The following is a 14,554-nucleotide window of genomic DNA, read 5'->3' as shown; positions in this document are numbered from 1 at the left end:
TCAAACATGCCTTTTCATTTTAATTCAGCAACTTCAAACTAAACCTCTTAACTTTAAACTCGATGTTAAAAAGCTTCTTCTTTGATTAAACGTTTCAACCGCCAGTCAGTAGGCCATGACTTATCGGCTCTTCAGTTTCACTTCGAGATACAGTCACAAATTTCCTAGATCGGCTGGAACCAGGCTTTTATGCATGCCCTAAAGACAATCCCAGATAATGCAATAATAAAAAAAACTGGTAAACGGCTATGTAATGCGTACCATCGGTGCCTTGGACACTGGGCATAAAATAGACCCTATGGAGCCAGTAGTCCATAACCTCTTATCCAGCAACTCCTATCCCTATCTCCTCGTGGAACCAGCCGGCATACGAGCAACCTCGGTGGTGATTGGGTAACCAACCCTGGTTGTACGCTGACGGGAAAGGAGGGCTCTTTCGAGCTACGTTGATCCTCCGGCGTTACTATGGGGTTAGTTGCGGGCCTTGCAAGCCACCCCCATGAAAAAAAAAAACAAAGTAACGAACGACGTAAGTAATAACTCGGATCGGAATAATCGGCAAAGACTCAGGTGACAAAGCAAAGTACCCACGTGCTTTCTGAAGAAATGAAGAGCCGCAGGTTTGACATCGTAACGCTGCAGGAGGTATGCTGGAAAGGAGCAATGGTACGTACGTTATCTACCAGAGCTGCGGCAATACACAAGAGCTGGTCACAGCATTGATAGTAATGGGCGAGATACAGAATCGGGTGGTGGCCGATCAGCTCCCGAATATGCATATTAGGAATTAAGGGCCAATTCTTTAACACTAGCATAATTAACGTGCACAGGCCTCAACTCGGAAATACCGATGATAACGGTTCAGCGCACCCCCGCAAACGAACGAAAACAGCCTAAGACTTGTCGACTTCGCCGTCTCCAAGAACATGACCATAGGTAATACCTTTTTCCAGCCTAACATTTACCATCGGTACACCTGGAGCTCACCCAACCAAATCTCAAATAGTTCTGATACGTTCTGATAGATGGTCGGCACTTTTCAGAGATTATCATCATCAGAACCTATCGGGGGCTTACATTGATTCGATACCGGCGCCCGCCACGGTACAATCTAACGCGACTGAAGCAACCGGGTGTTGCCGAAAGCTACCCGTTATTTCTCGAAAGCGCTTTGCCAGAAGAGGGTGATCTGGATGAAGCCCCTCTTGAGGACTGTTGGAGTACCATAAAAACCGCCATGAACAACGTAGCGGAGAACGTCTTAGACCGTGTGGCACCGAATTGACGTAACGAATGTTTTGCCGAGAAGTGCCGGCAGATTTTCGAGATTCGATTTCACGACACACGGAAGTTCTATCAGAGACTCAACGAATCTCACAAAGACTTTGTGCCACGGGCCAACATGTGCAGAGATGGAAAGATGGATGGAAAGATGGAGCTATTTTGACTGACGACCGTGCGTTGATCAAAAGGTGGAAGCAGCACTACGATGAATACCTGAATAGCATACAAGCAGAAGACCGTGATAGTGAAACAAGTGACTTCATTGGTGCAGCAAGCAATGGAGATCCACTCTCATCGATAAACAACGTTAAGGAAGCCATCCAGCGGCTGAACTACAACAGAGCAGCAGGAAAGGATGGCATTGGAGCGGAACTTATTAATGTACGCCAGGACAAGTTGGCAAGCTGTAATTGATTGTCAAGAATTGGGGTATGAACGGATACCGGAGGAGTGGATCACTATCCTGAATGCCACCTACAAACTGCTGTCCCAAGTCAATTGCCATCGAACTATCACCAATGGCCAACAGATTTGTTGAAAGTTATCAGGCCGGCTTTATGGAAGGTCGGTCTACAATGGACCAATTCTTCACCCTGCGGCAAATCCTCCAGAAGTGCCGTGAATTCGGAGTCGCTTCGCATCACCTGTTCATTGATTTCAAAACCGCGTATGATAGTATAAACCGACAATTCTAGACGAAAACGGTTTTCCGGGTGAGCTTACTAGACTAACCATAGCAACGATGGATGGGATTCAGTGCTGTGTGAGAATCTCGGGTGGATTGTCGGACCCATTCGACTCCCACAACCAGGGGACTTCGACAAAGAGATGGTCTTTCCTGCCTACTATTCAACATTGCGCTTGAAGCTGTTATAAGACGAGCGGCGACCGAAATGTGGAGCACGATTTTTAATAAATTCAGTCAGACGACGTGAATGCTGACGGCAGAACATTTGAGACGGTGGAAGATCAGTACACCAGACAAAAACCCGAAGCAGAGAAGATTAGGTTGAATATTGTGTTGAAGATAAATACGTCTAAAACGAAGTATATGCTGGCGAGCAGGACCGAGCGCAACAAGGCCCGCTCAGGCAGTACCATGATAATCCACGGGGATGAGTTTGAGGTAGTCGGCGAGTCCGTATACCTTGGCTTACAGTTGGACCGGTTGTCCTCTGCTGCCATGAAACGTGGACACTGCCTTAGAAGAGGACCTGCGAGCACTTGGAGTTTTTGAACGACAGGGCCTAAGAATCATTGTTGGCGGCGTGCAAGAGAACGGTGTATGGAAGTGAAGACATGATATGTTGCTAGAATGCCGGACAAATATCCTGTAAAAATGGTTTTCGAATCGGATAGGAACAGAAGAGGGGTGCAATTGATCACCAGATTTTCGCCAGACACTTTTATTCGTGTTCCCCTGATTTTCGGGAAACCCTGTTGGCAATCTTGCCTCCAATGACTACTGGCTTAAGGGGGTATAGCTTATCTAGCATCTGATCAAACTGCTCCAACGACCACCTAAACGAAGCGTAGCAACTACAGACTACTACTGCCCCCGACTACAGCAATCACTTACTCTTCTTAGTGCACCATGAGGCATCTGCCGATGACAGCGGTCGCTGTCATTCGACCCTTGTCCGCCCAGTAACCGTTGTCCTAAGAGACTCGAAAGGGGTCTGCGATAGTAGTAATATCGCATTCATTCACCGTGTCGCACTGGTTGAGGTTGCGCAAATCAAGCGCGCAACCTCAACCTTATTTTCTTAGAGCCTTCTTAAAGGTCGGGTACGCCTGTAGCGTGTTTGTTGCTCACAAAGCAGGGTGGCTTTGTGCAACCGTGCGGGAAGCGGCCTTCCTTGCTACGTTTCCGAGATGGCTTGGAACGATCGCGAGCTCTGCATCTGTCTGTGGATTAGTGTTCTGTAAAGCGCCAGGTTTGTGCGATTTACAAACTACGGGACTACAGCTGACTACGTAATTCGTAGAAAGCCCGATTCGTGGCTTACATCGGTGATTCGTGATGATGGTGCCGTTCTTTTCCACGTTCGCTCTTCATATTGCTCCTTACAAGGTAATGTTGAGGCAAGGTTAGAGAATGGCATCTCTTAGCTTCAGTCTATCCAACGTCTCGAAATCGACTGAGACCTAGCCAGCTATTCTAACGCATGATTTTGAACCATCCAGCGTCGCACGAATCAGTGTAGTTTCGTCGGAAAACCATGTTCTAGCATTATCCAGCACAGCTCATTTCGTTTGGCTGAATCGTACGCCGCCTTAAAGTCCACAAACAGATGATGAGTCTGCAAGTTGTACTCCCAAAAGTTGTCTAGCACCTACACAGGGTAAACATCTAATCCGCCGCACAGTGGGACGTATTCAAAAAAAGTGAGACATAAGTAATAGCATCGAAACCGTAAGACGTAGCATAATAGTTGCTTCAGAAAAGTTTCTTCATTCAAAAAGCACTTTATAGTGGTAAAAAAATATTTGGACATTAGGCTGTCTCTAAGCAGATACAAAAAATATTTTTTCTATTTTAAGCCAGAAATGATTACTACCTAGAGAATAGATAAACTATTTTTGAGAAACTTTGTTGAATGCTGAAGTTTTCTATCTCTTACATGAAAGAAGTTATAGAGCCAAACTCTCTCTCTCTCTGCTTTTAGAAACGGGATACCTTTTTTCCAGCAGCCTTTCCGTTTTTCAGTTCATTGATTACCTTTTTAACCTCCTTCCTGTACCGCTTAGTTGGTTTCGAGGTACGATGCCGGTCTATCAAGCCAGTCGTCGTATGTTTGAATCTCGGATAGACGGCGCTGCTAAATAGAGTCAGTAGGATTGTTTCACTAGCCCCGAAACTGTCCTATACTCTAATAGCCGGCTGTGAAGATCGCCGGCTGTTGATAAAGAAGGGTCAAGTCTTAGAAAAACGTTTAAGCCCAACGCGTTTGCGTTTTTTAACCTCCTTCCTGTGTTGCTGGGTCCACAGCTTGACCATCGGTTTTTTGGCGTATTCCACCGCCACGCAATTTGCCGTCAACCGCTGGATGTTGAAACGCAGTGTTCTCTCAGTGCAAGCCTTCGCCGCGTTTGACAACCTAGCGCGATTCTTACTCACAACGAGTTAGCGGTCAGAGTCAATATTTGGTCCCCGGAATGAGCGTGAATCGGTAACATCCGAAAAATGTTGACCGTCGATCAGGACACGTTCGATCTGGGAGATAGTCTCCATTTGAATATCTCCAGCTGTGTTTTCGAATACTCAAACGTGGAAAGTATGTACTACAGATGACCATATCACTGGCCGCGGCAGAGTTTATGAGCCTCAGACCGTTATCATTGGTCGACAGATGAAGGCTATGGCTTCCAATGACGTACTTGCATCTCCGATGATGATTTTCACGTCATGTTTCGGGCAGTCTTCATAGGTTCTGATCATATTCTTCTTTTCTACCGCAAACTGCATGGAACTCCCTTTCTCCGAAATTCTGAATAGCAGCAATCTCCACTCCGACTAGATATAGTTCTCGAGCAAGCAAAAGACCAACTCGGCTCAGTTCATGAAGAGTCCGGACATTGTTCTTTGTCATAGAGTATACCGATTCCCATTGATCCGTTCCGTATTTCCATTTTCGTTGTTTGTGGTATGTTGTAGGTAACAATTTTGGTACTTTCGGTGTCCCGATACGTATACATCTGCGTTCAAGTTCGCAAGTTCGTTGTACAGTATTTACATGAAGCATTTTCAGGCATGGACCTTGGATCGTCGTCGTTTGGCTTAGTTCTGCAAGGAGGCGCTAAGTAGAGAAGCTTGAGAGAGCCAGAGCTATATTTGACACTTCTTCCAGCCACAATTTTACTAGGACGGAAGGCTGTCGTGCCATTAACTTACTAGCCGTTTCGGGAAAGTGTTACTGTTCCTTACCTAAGATACTAGAATAACACAACTGTTAGCGTCTTATCCAAACGTATCCCGCATTTCCAGTACACAATTTAATTAGGATTTTCTTGGAAACGATCCTAATGTATTAGAGGCACTCCCATTTGATTGTCCATGAACCTGGATGCGTCCCTGAAAATATACCTGAAAAAATCCGTTCGTTCTTCTTGTTCTACCATACTGAAACCTTCCGTAAATGTGTGTATTTAAACTATATTTCTTTTACAAATCGATTCGCCTTGGATTACAACATTGAATACCGTTACTAACACGTTCATCACGATGATGTTGTTCATTTTTTATTTTGTTCTTTCTCTCTTCAGAAAAGCTCTGCTCGGTGATTCGGTTTTATGTATTTTTTTTCTTCTTAACTATAATCGGCTATGTTACGTGCACCCTATCGTACGTAAGGAACCGTATCGAAGTTCTATGAAATATCTATCGTGAATAGTGGAAACAAAAACGACGAGCATTTAGCAATGCCATTGAAATAACCCGTAAGAACTCAAGTTTCGAAAGCAGCGCGTATCTGAGTTTAGTAATCGGCTCGTGTCGTGTATTTGTTCGACGCTGAATTTGATAAACGGAAAATATTCCGCGCAGATAAATGAGGAGCTGACACATTAAACAACTAACAGTTATCAGACTGGTATCTGGTCTTTTCGCGTTTCATGAATGATTAATAATCAACGGCTTTAACATACATCGTTTGGGGCAAATACATCATCGCAGTTGACAATTCGAATTGATTTTTCTTTAAGTAGAGAGGTGAGATGGATTCACTTTGTTATACCACGTTTACTTATACGCAATTAATGACGAGAGTAATAACACAAGTAAAGCATCGAAACTCAGATCTTGTTGTTTTTCTGATACGAGGAGCAGGATGTTTTGGTTTTTGTTAATTCATGTTTGCTCGGTGGGTAAACTTTACTTGATACCGTCACACTACGTTCCGAAACCAATCCACTTTCTATAGAAAATCGATAGTGCAAAGAGCAAAAACTATTCGTTCTACGGTAAGATATCAAAACTGTCGCTAAACATCTAAAACACTGTCCGTTAGACCTAGAGTGATGCCTAAAATAAAAGGCAGCATGAATCGGGAACGAAACACAACTCGTGCTAAAAGAACCCATTCAGCGGTTGCCGTGTTGTATATTTTTACGATAAATAATCGAAGTGCTTTGCAGCGTAAGAACGAAAGCTAAATAAAATGGGTTTTCAATCGGGTAAACACTTTCTGCGAGTTGCTTTTTAAGAACACAACGCTTCTGTCCTTGCTAGCCAACGCTAATGTAAAACTAGTAAGTAGTAGTTATTCTATAAGTTTTTGTTATTTTCCCTATTCGCAGCTGCATACTGAACACGATCAATGCAGCTACTTAGCCACCAAAAACCTTCCTTATCCTGTTTCTTTTCCATAACTCTTCTCGTAGCCTTACATACGTGATCCTTTCTGCTGTAGCACCTTGGCGCGATCGTTGGATTCGTTCTCACGACCGAGCAGTGTGTTAGCGCATTCCTTGGACACCACGCAGAGAAACTCCGCATTCTCTTCGGCACCGTAGTTATAGGAAGTGCCAATGTTGATGAGCTGCTCGAAGCGCCAACCGTCGGACATGGTTGATACCATCTTTAAAAGTAAAAAATTTTACAATAAATTTTCCCTTACTAATTTTAGATAAAAGCAAACCTGCGTAAGCTCATTTTCCTGACATTGTAGCACACGATACACACGTTTTTTGTCGGCAGCAGGTCTCTGTTAAAATTACAAAATAAATTTAATATTTCGGCTTCTATCAATAGCAACCTATTACTAAAAGAGGCATTTTTCTTCCCATACCTGTTCCCTCCGAGCGATACTGTCCTTCAGCAAGCCAATCAAATGCGTTACATTATAGAACTCGGCTTCTTCCAACACACCCTCCTCTGAGAGTCCTTCGTCCAGTACGAGCTTTCCATGACGCAGGTAGTTTAACACTGGCGCAAAGTAACGCGGGTCACGATCGATTAAGTAGGCACCAGTTTCATCCTACGGTACAAGCAACACAAAACACAATGTAATCGACCACCGAGATTCACTATAGCAAACTTACCCGATCGGAAATCAGATCACTATCCTCCTGAATCAATCTCGACAGAAAGGAGTTCGGATCTCGCGAGAGCGTTGTCTTCGTCGTCAGAAAGCAAGTACCACCGACGTTCAGCTTGATCCACTGGTCCTTGTTGCCCTGGATCGGGTACTGTGATATGGAGGAGGAGCTTGCCCGTACCGTACCGTACCCCGAGGAGGAAGCCACCGGGGCCGTTACGCCATTACCAACCATACCAACACTGCCACCGCCACCGCCGCCTCCGCCACCACCACCGTCGCAGTACTGCACTCCGTTCAAATTCACCATGGCCATATTTTGTCTAGGTCGTTCCAGGTTTAGCTAAGGTGGCCTGTTTTGTTTTTACACTTGCAAGAGGAACTTTTTCTGCTCAGTCAATCGGTAGTTAGCTGCTCAAAAATTTTAGTCTTTCCAATATTCCACCTTCGATCTATGAACACAACGTCACCGACTTTGCACTGCAGATATTGCAAAGTTGGCCAAATAATAATTTTTTAGCAATTTTGAAATGTCTTTTCAACACAATAAGCCAATTTCAGCAATAACTTTTCACATCACACAAAAACTGCTGTCAGTTAATGACACTCTGTGATTGTGATGTCACAAAACAAAACTTAACTGAACTGTCAAAATGTTAACTGACAGCAAGGGTATGGATTTGTGGTCGAAAAGAAAATATGTTTTTCGGTTTTCACCCTAAATGTGAATTCTACCGCGAAATGCGCAAACTGATTTCATGCAGATGATGCAGATTGAGTTGGATTGGTTTGCTATATCTGACAGCTCAAGCACCCACACATGCGAACACGAAATACGCGTGTGTATATGCATGTTGTGTACCTCAGTTTGGGGGACAGGAACAGCTGATGCTGCCTGAAAGATTGAATATGTAAATAAATCGAAAAATAACGATAATTAATTGTGTTGCTCCATTTGGCATCCTGTAGAGCAGCGTTTCCCAAATGGGGGTTCGCCAAAACTTTAGTTCGCTGTAGAATAGTATAGGGAAATCCGCCAGGGGGTTCGCGAACCGAAAAACGTTGGGAACCGCTGCTGTAGAGCATATATTTCAGTCAAACATTTCACCCTGATCAGATTGAAGCGAACAGTTTAAAAACTTGCTGGCATTTAAGCTACCGGAAGCATCTCTTTTGTTTACTGTTTTGTTTGCCTCATTTTCAAGCACCAAAACAATCACCATTAGAAAGCTCTGTGAATGCAGTTGATTAACCCTGAATGCGAATCGATCTGAGCCCAAGGGTAAGTGGCTGAGGACATTCCGTTTACCTCATTCATAGAAATTTTGTTCAGTCTGTGCTTCACTGTGCCGCTGAGGTGCTGTTCGTGTGAAACCTGTCAAACTCGCCTGCGCCCAACCAGCCAGACTGTTTTGGTCGTTTTTACAATAACAAACATTGGCAGGGCTGCCAATTTCTAACATTTCAAAATTTAAATGTCAAAAAGGTGGGCCACAGTGTGGCATGAACTGTGAAATGAATGTACCGCAATTGTAATCAATGAGGAAACTTACTTACTTACTTACGTGTCAATGTCCGCCGGTCCGGCAGAACAAAGGGATGAAATCAGAGATCCACAGCTGACGGTTACCCGCCATGCCTTTTACCTGTTGCCAGGACAGGTTCTCGTCTGCCGCCCGGATGTCGTTGGCTAAGCTGCGTCGCCATGAGCCTCTGGGTCTACCTCTTCTACACTGTCCTTGTGGATTCCAGTCGAGTGCTTCTCTGCAGATCTCGTACGCAGAACAGCAGTACGGATTCAACGTTTGAATTAAAGATTCGGGTTTTCGTACGTAGAGTGATCTGGTTTGAGCGCCAAATGTTTCGCAGACCTGCAAAGGCACCCCTGGCCTTCCTGATTCGTGTGGCTATATCAGTTTTGGTACCACCATCGGGCGTTGTCTGGTTACCAAGTTATTGAAAAGCGTCTACCTGCTCAACTTGTTGTCCCGCTACTGTGAAGTTGGTTGAATTGTCATTGTTCACTACCATAGACTTAGCTTTCGCTACATTGACTGTGAGACCTGCTGCCTGGGAGCACTCGGAAAGGTCATCTAACTTGCTCTGCATATCATTTCGGCGTTGTGCGAGCAAGACAATGTCGTCGGCTAGGTCGTGGTCATTTAGCTGCTCCATCGTTAGAGGAATCCAAGGCAATCCTCAATTTGGTCTACTGTCAATTGCTCCAACTAATATCTCATCCATAACAAGTAGAAACAGAAGCGGTAATAAAATGCAGCCCTGTCTCACGCCAGTAGTAACCCTTATGGGGTCGGACAAAACGCCGTCATGCAAAACCTTGCACGAGAACGCCTCGTACTGAGCCTCGATATAAGCTCAATGAGGTAAATGTTCCCTAAATTAAGCCTGCGACAAAGTTCTAAGCGACTTACCCTTGTCTGAGCCAGATTAATTCTGGCTTTAGTTTTCAAAAGGTCGCATAATGCATGTAAAAGGGTTGATTATGCGACCTTCAGAATTCTAAAGCCAGAATTATTTATTTGCTATGAGGGAATTTTACAAAAATTTCGAACAGAATGCCAAGACCTGTATCGGTAAAATCCGTTTGTTTGGTTTTTGTTGTGACTTTCGTTACCGTGACAGCCATTTTGACGTTAACCAACGTATTTTAATTTTGACAAAAGGTGTGCAATAATCAGCTTTTAGATTTTTATATCATTTTTATTTCCAATTCAATGCAACATAAATATTGCAAAGATTTTCTTAAAATTTTATAGATTTACATTTGTATTATTTTCCTGTTCTCATAGTTTTCAAATGGTATTTTCCTATTTTCTCGTCTGTAAATCAAACTACTTCTATCAGCGCAGTGAGTATCACAGCTTATAGCTATCGCATCACTATATACGTTGCATTGCACCTTCTGTAGTTTCAATGTTGATTGCGTGCTTATCATTTCAGCGTTCAGCCTCTCAGACTCAGACTGTCAAGTCATGTTTTCAAATTCTCATTCAATTGCAGTTTATTCGGCTTAGTGCATGTATGTAACCTAAAAATATCGGAAATTAACAGAAAGTGCCGCACTGTAAAATATCGATGAAATGGCTAGCCGAACGGTAACAGTGCTTACTTTAAACGGTCGTCGGCATCAAGTAAAAGTTGAACCCAATGTTACTATTTTGGAGGTAAGGAAGGTTTTCTTTTTTTATTACTGCTTTTCTCGACAACGAATGACGAAAGTTGTTGAAATTTACAGATATTAGAGCGAGTTTGCCAAAAGTTTAGTTTGAATGTTAACGAATATGATCTTAAGCATCATAATAAGGTTTTGGACCTTTCGACAATGTTTCGTTTTACGGGCCTTCCAAACAATGCACTGCTAGAAATGGCGCCGGCTACCAAGGTGCGAACTGAATCGGACGTCATGCTGGTGCTTCAATTGGAAGATGGCAGCCGTCTTGAGGGAACGTTCAAGCCCTCTGCCAGTTTGTTGGATGTGCTGCAACAGCTGTGCGCAGAGAAAGCTAACGCTGAGGCAAACCCAGTTATGATCTACATGCGTAGGGAAGTACTGTGGGGGTCAATGCCCTCTACTACTTTGAAAAGCTTAGGATTGACTGGAGGACGAGCCATCATAAGACTTCTTCAAAGAAAACCTGAGGAACTAAGAACACAGGCCAATGTATCAGCACCATTGCCTTGCAAGGAAAAATCCGATGACATTGATGAGCCTATGAGCGAGCCCGAAAAAAAATCTTCACCAAAAGAACAACAAAAAAAAGTGACAATCAATCCAGAATTTGAGACTGAACCAGAGTTTTCAAATGAATCCAAAAAATACAAATCTAGTTCCGACAGTCCAGAACCAGGACCATCATGCAGTAAATCAGAACCTCACAAAACAGAATACAATCCACAAGATATAGAACATGAACCGAAAGCGGATTCAATTATTAACATTTTAGGCGATAGGGAGGCAGTTTTGTATCATCTAGATAGCGCCGAACGAAGTTCTTTGGAATTGCCAGATTCATTTTTCGAGTTGACCACTGCGGATGCACGTAAAATTCAAGCCGATTTGAAAAACAAAATACGAGAGCTTGAAGACGCACCCCTACTAACGAGCCAATATCGCCAGCTGGAAGAGGAAAAGCGAATTCTAAGCCAACTCGGACGCTACAAAACTACCGTCGTACGAGTGCAGTTCCGTGATCGTTACGTACTCCAAGGAATATTCAAACCACACGAATCGATCGCGAACGTAATGACTTTCGTACGAAACTATTTGTCTGATCCCACAATCGAGTTCCACTTATGTAAGTATCATAGGTTTTCCATGAATATTATATTATTGATAAAATATTTTAAATTTTACAGACACCACACCGCCGAAGAACATTTTATCTGGTGATGTTATATTGGTAGAAGCCCAACTGGTACCGACCGCCTTGCTTCATTTCGGCTGCGAACACGACTGTTCCCCTTGCACACTATTAAAACCCGCGTTCTACGAGCAGCTTTCGAACGCTGCAGGAGCGACCGCCGTTGCTACGCGTTCTCGAGTAGATCTGGTGACCGGTGACGATTCCAGAGCAATCGCAGCCGATACGCCAATAGAAACTGAATCGGAAAGCGATCGCGATATGCAGCAGCCGTCGTCGTCGTCATCTTCGGCAGCCAACACTGGTCGCGGTCAGAAGCCTCCCACTAATTTTAGACCATCGTCCGCCGTACAGCCGGGCGCGAGTGATGTAAAAATGCCCAAATGGTTCAAGCCAACGGGAAAGTAAATTATTTGTATTGTGATTATTATTCTGCTTTAATACTTGTCTAGGTTTCCTTAGGAATTTCATTTTTTAATAATGTTGTCAAATTTATTTAGAAGTTGTACCTAATAAAATTGGAAGAAGCATGTTTACCTGCGTTACTTTAAGCCTATCTGTTAACTTTGGTTTTTGCTTATTGCAAGTTGTATACTATGCTATGAAAAACATCCGCACAGCTTCACAGTGCTATCGCAAGACCTAGACCAGATTAATTGAAGCTATTAATAATAAACCACCCTGGAAAATTAAGCAATTATATGATTCCGATCTGGCCGGTAACATACTTTCATTCTTCCAAAGCCGATCTAATCCTGTCGACATTCTCAAGGCAGTAAATCTCATAGTTATTGTCGCCAGGACTAAGTCTTTGGGAATGAACAGCAACAGTTCTAAGTTTATTGTATCGGAACAACAGGTTGAAGAGGTGGAAGTCTTACATTATCTTGGCAGCCAGATGGTGGTAATAACTATGTACCAAGGCTGATACAGACTCACGGATTTTGAAGGCCAGGAGTGCCTTTGATCTTCGGAGTGTTTGGTGCTCAAATCAGATCGCCTTATCGACCAAAACTTACTTACTTAAGTGGCTTGCTGTCCTAAGACAAAGCCTGTTAAACAAAGGTTTCTCCATATAACTAGGTTGTGGGCTACCGCTCGGACACCGAGCACTCTCCGCCAGATCTCGCTACACCTGGTCTAACCATCTTGTACGCTGCGCTGGTGCTCGTCTTGTTCCTACCGGAAGGGTAGGGTAGTTGTCCGGCATTCTTGCAACATGCCCTGCCCATCGTATCCGTCCAGCTTTAGCCACCTTTTAGATGCTGGGTTCGCCATAAAGCTGTGCGAGTTCATGGTTCATCCCCCGCCTCCATACTCCGTTCTCCTGGACGACGCAGATCGTTCTTTTGTCGTCCGAAAACTCCGAGCACTCGCAGGTCTTCACTGACATTGCAAAATACAATCCAATACGGCAACAACGCGTCAACTGGAAAGTAAGAATATTTTTATAACACAGCTGTCGAGCGATGCTATATAAACAGCTGCCCTCCATACGAACACTCATTCTTGTGACGACTTTTGGAGAAGCAGCAAGCAGCAGCTGAAGGAACTTTGGACCCCCGAACAGCAGAAGGAGTGGACGGTGGCGCTGTCGAAAAAAGGCTGGTTGAAAAACAGCAGTAAATCAGTCTCGGATCGCCTGTAGAGGGCAACCGGTCTAATAAGCGTGTTGTACAGGGTGCACGTCTTTGTACGGGGACTTAGTCTGCTCGACCGCAATTGCTTATGAAGCCCATAGTAAGCACGTCTGCCGCTGATAATACGCCTCCGAATCTCATGGCTGGTATTGGTCTGGTCGGCTGGTATTTTGAATTGATGTGAAACCCACCTAACTGATTCATACGCTGCCTTGAATCACAGCTTGAATTCCATAAACAGACAGGAGGCCTAAAAATTTGCGTTCTCGACATGTGCTTAGGATTTGCTTAACATTTGTCGACCAACATTTGAAGAGGGCCAATAAGCCAATCGTCAAACAAACCGAGTGAGACTCCATTTTCCTATGCTGCTTCAGAAAAAAATAATTCTCACTTGGCTTGTTTGACGTTTGGCTCATTGGCCATTTTCTAATGTTGGTCGACATTTGCTCCATTGTGGAACGTCCCTCTCGAAACCCGCTGTGCTACGTTTGACGCAATTCTCCAACAAAGGATTCATGTAACGCAGGGGCATAACCAAAAATGTTTCCGAAGCGGGATTTTTTTTTAAATCAGACAAAGCCTAACCTTAAGGAGCTTGTTCAGGAAATGGGAAATTATTTTCAGTTATAGGCTGTTTAGGTTGAAATTGAGCGTTCTTTGTTTAACCAAAAAACTGAATTAAAATAAAGAAGACAAAGGTTAAACTTTTGCCTCCCAGTTGGCACCGAGGTAGGTTGTATGTTTGAATCTTGGCTGACACCTTATCCTCCATGCTTTTCAACATCACTCTTGAGGGGGTGATCCGACGAGCAAATATTGAAACGAGGGGTTTGATTTCCAGTAAAGGAAGCACACTTCTTGGCAACGCAGGTGACTTTAATGTTAAAGCCAGAAACTATGCCACAGTGGAGGCCATTTGCGATAAACGCGTCGAAGACCAAATACATGAATAGTTGAGGCTCAAATGAGGCGAACGTGCGCCTTTCGCGAACGGTAATAGCGGACGAATGTAATAGCGGGATAAGTAGTTACGATTAACAAGTAGTCTTTATGATCCAATGCTGGAAGGTGCATGGGTCGAACCAAGCTATAATCTGATATTATAACCGGATTCAAACCCACAACACACGCCAGGGCATGTGGCTCGCTGGTACTAATGTACCTTTGAACCACAAAGGCGCTGGACAAAAGGAGACTGCATAACCGC

General features: G+C 43.9%; 2 protein-coding genes across 2 annotated transcripts; one reads left to right on the top strand and one right to left on the bottom strand.

The window, feature by feature from the left end:
- Positions 1–5,431: 5,431 nt before the first annotated feature.
- On the bottom strand, positions 5,432–7,894 carry LOC128739530 (BTB/POZ domain-containing protein KCTD5). Its single transcript, XM_053835027.1, has 4 exons — positions 7,327–7,894; positions 7,074–7,262; positions 6,924–6,989; positions 5,432–6,863 (listed from the first exon to the last, which is right to left on the bottom strand). The coding sequence occupies exons 1-4, from the start codon at positions 7,636–7,638 to the stop codon at positions 6,669–6,671; spliced, it is 762 nt and encodes a 253-aa protein (XP_053691002.1). The 5' UTR covers positions 7,639–7,894; the 3' UTR covers positions 5,432–6,668.
- A 2,468-nt stretch (positions 7,895–10,362) lies between these two features.
- Positions 10,363–12,346, top strand: LOC128744599 (tether containing UBX domain for GLUT4). The gene is made up of 3 exons (XM_053841735.1): positions 10,363–10,507; positions 10,579–11,638; positions 11,700–12,346. Exons 1-3 carry the CDS (start codon positions 10,424–10,426, stop codon positions 12,110–12,112), a joined length of 1,557 nt encoding a protein of 518 aa, XP_053697710.1. The 5' UTR covers positions 10,363–10,423; the 3' UTR covers positions 12,113–12,346.
- The last annotated feature ends 2,208 nt before the right edge of the window (positions 12,347–14,554 follow it).

This window comes from Sabethes cyaneus, chromosome 1 (genome assembly GCF_943734655.1).
Source record: "Sabethes cyaneus chromosome 1, idSabCyanKW18_F2, whole genome shotgun sequence".
NCBI classification, from domain to species: Eukaryota; Metazoa; Arthropoda; class Insecta; order Diptera; family Culicidae; genus Sabethes; species Sabethes cyaneus.
This window is presented reverse-complemented; position numbering and strand designations above follow the sequence as displayed.

Bases quoted from the DNA above. Each gene is read 5' to 3' on its own strand.
- LOC128739530 (XM_053835027.1), bottom strand. From the start codon at position 7,638: ATGGCCATGGTGAATTTGAACGGAGTGCAGTACTGCGACGGTGGTGGT. The intron at 7,263-7,326 runs GTAAGTTTGCTA...CTTGTACCGTAG, and splicing joins GTGATCTGATTTCCGATCGG to GATGAAACTGGTGCCTACTT. The intron at 6,990-7,073 runs GTATGGGAAGAA...TAATTTTAACAG, and splicing joins GTATCGCTCGGAGGGAACAG to AGACCTGCTGCCGACAAAAA.
- LOC128744599 (XM_053841735.1), top strand. From the start codon at position 10,424: ATGGCTAGCCGAACGGTAACAGTGCTTACTTTAAACGGTCGTCGGCAT. The intron at 10,508-10,578 runs GTAAGGAAGGTT...TGAAATTTACAG, and splicing joins CCAATGTTACTATTTTGGAG to ATATTAGAGCGAGTTTGCCA. The intron at 11,639-11,699 runs GTAAGTATCATA...TAAATTTTACAG, and splicing joins CACAATCGAGTTCCACTTAT to ACACCACACCGCCGAAGAAC.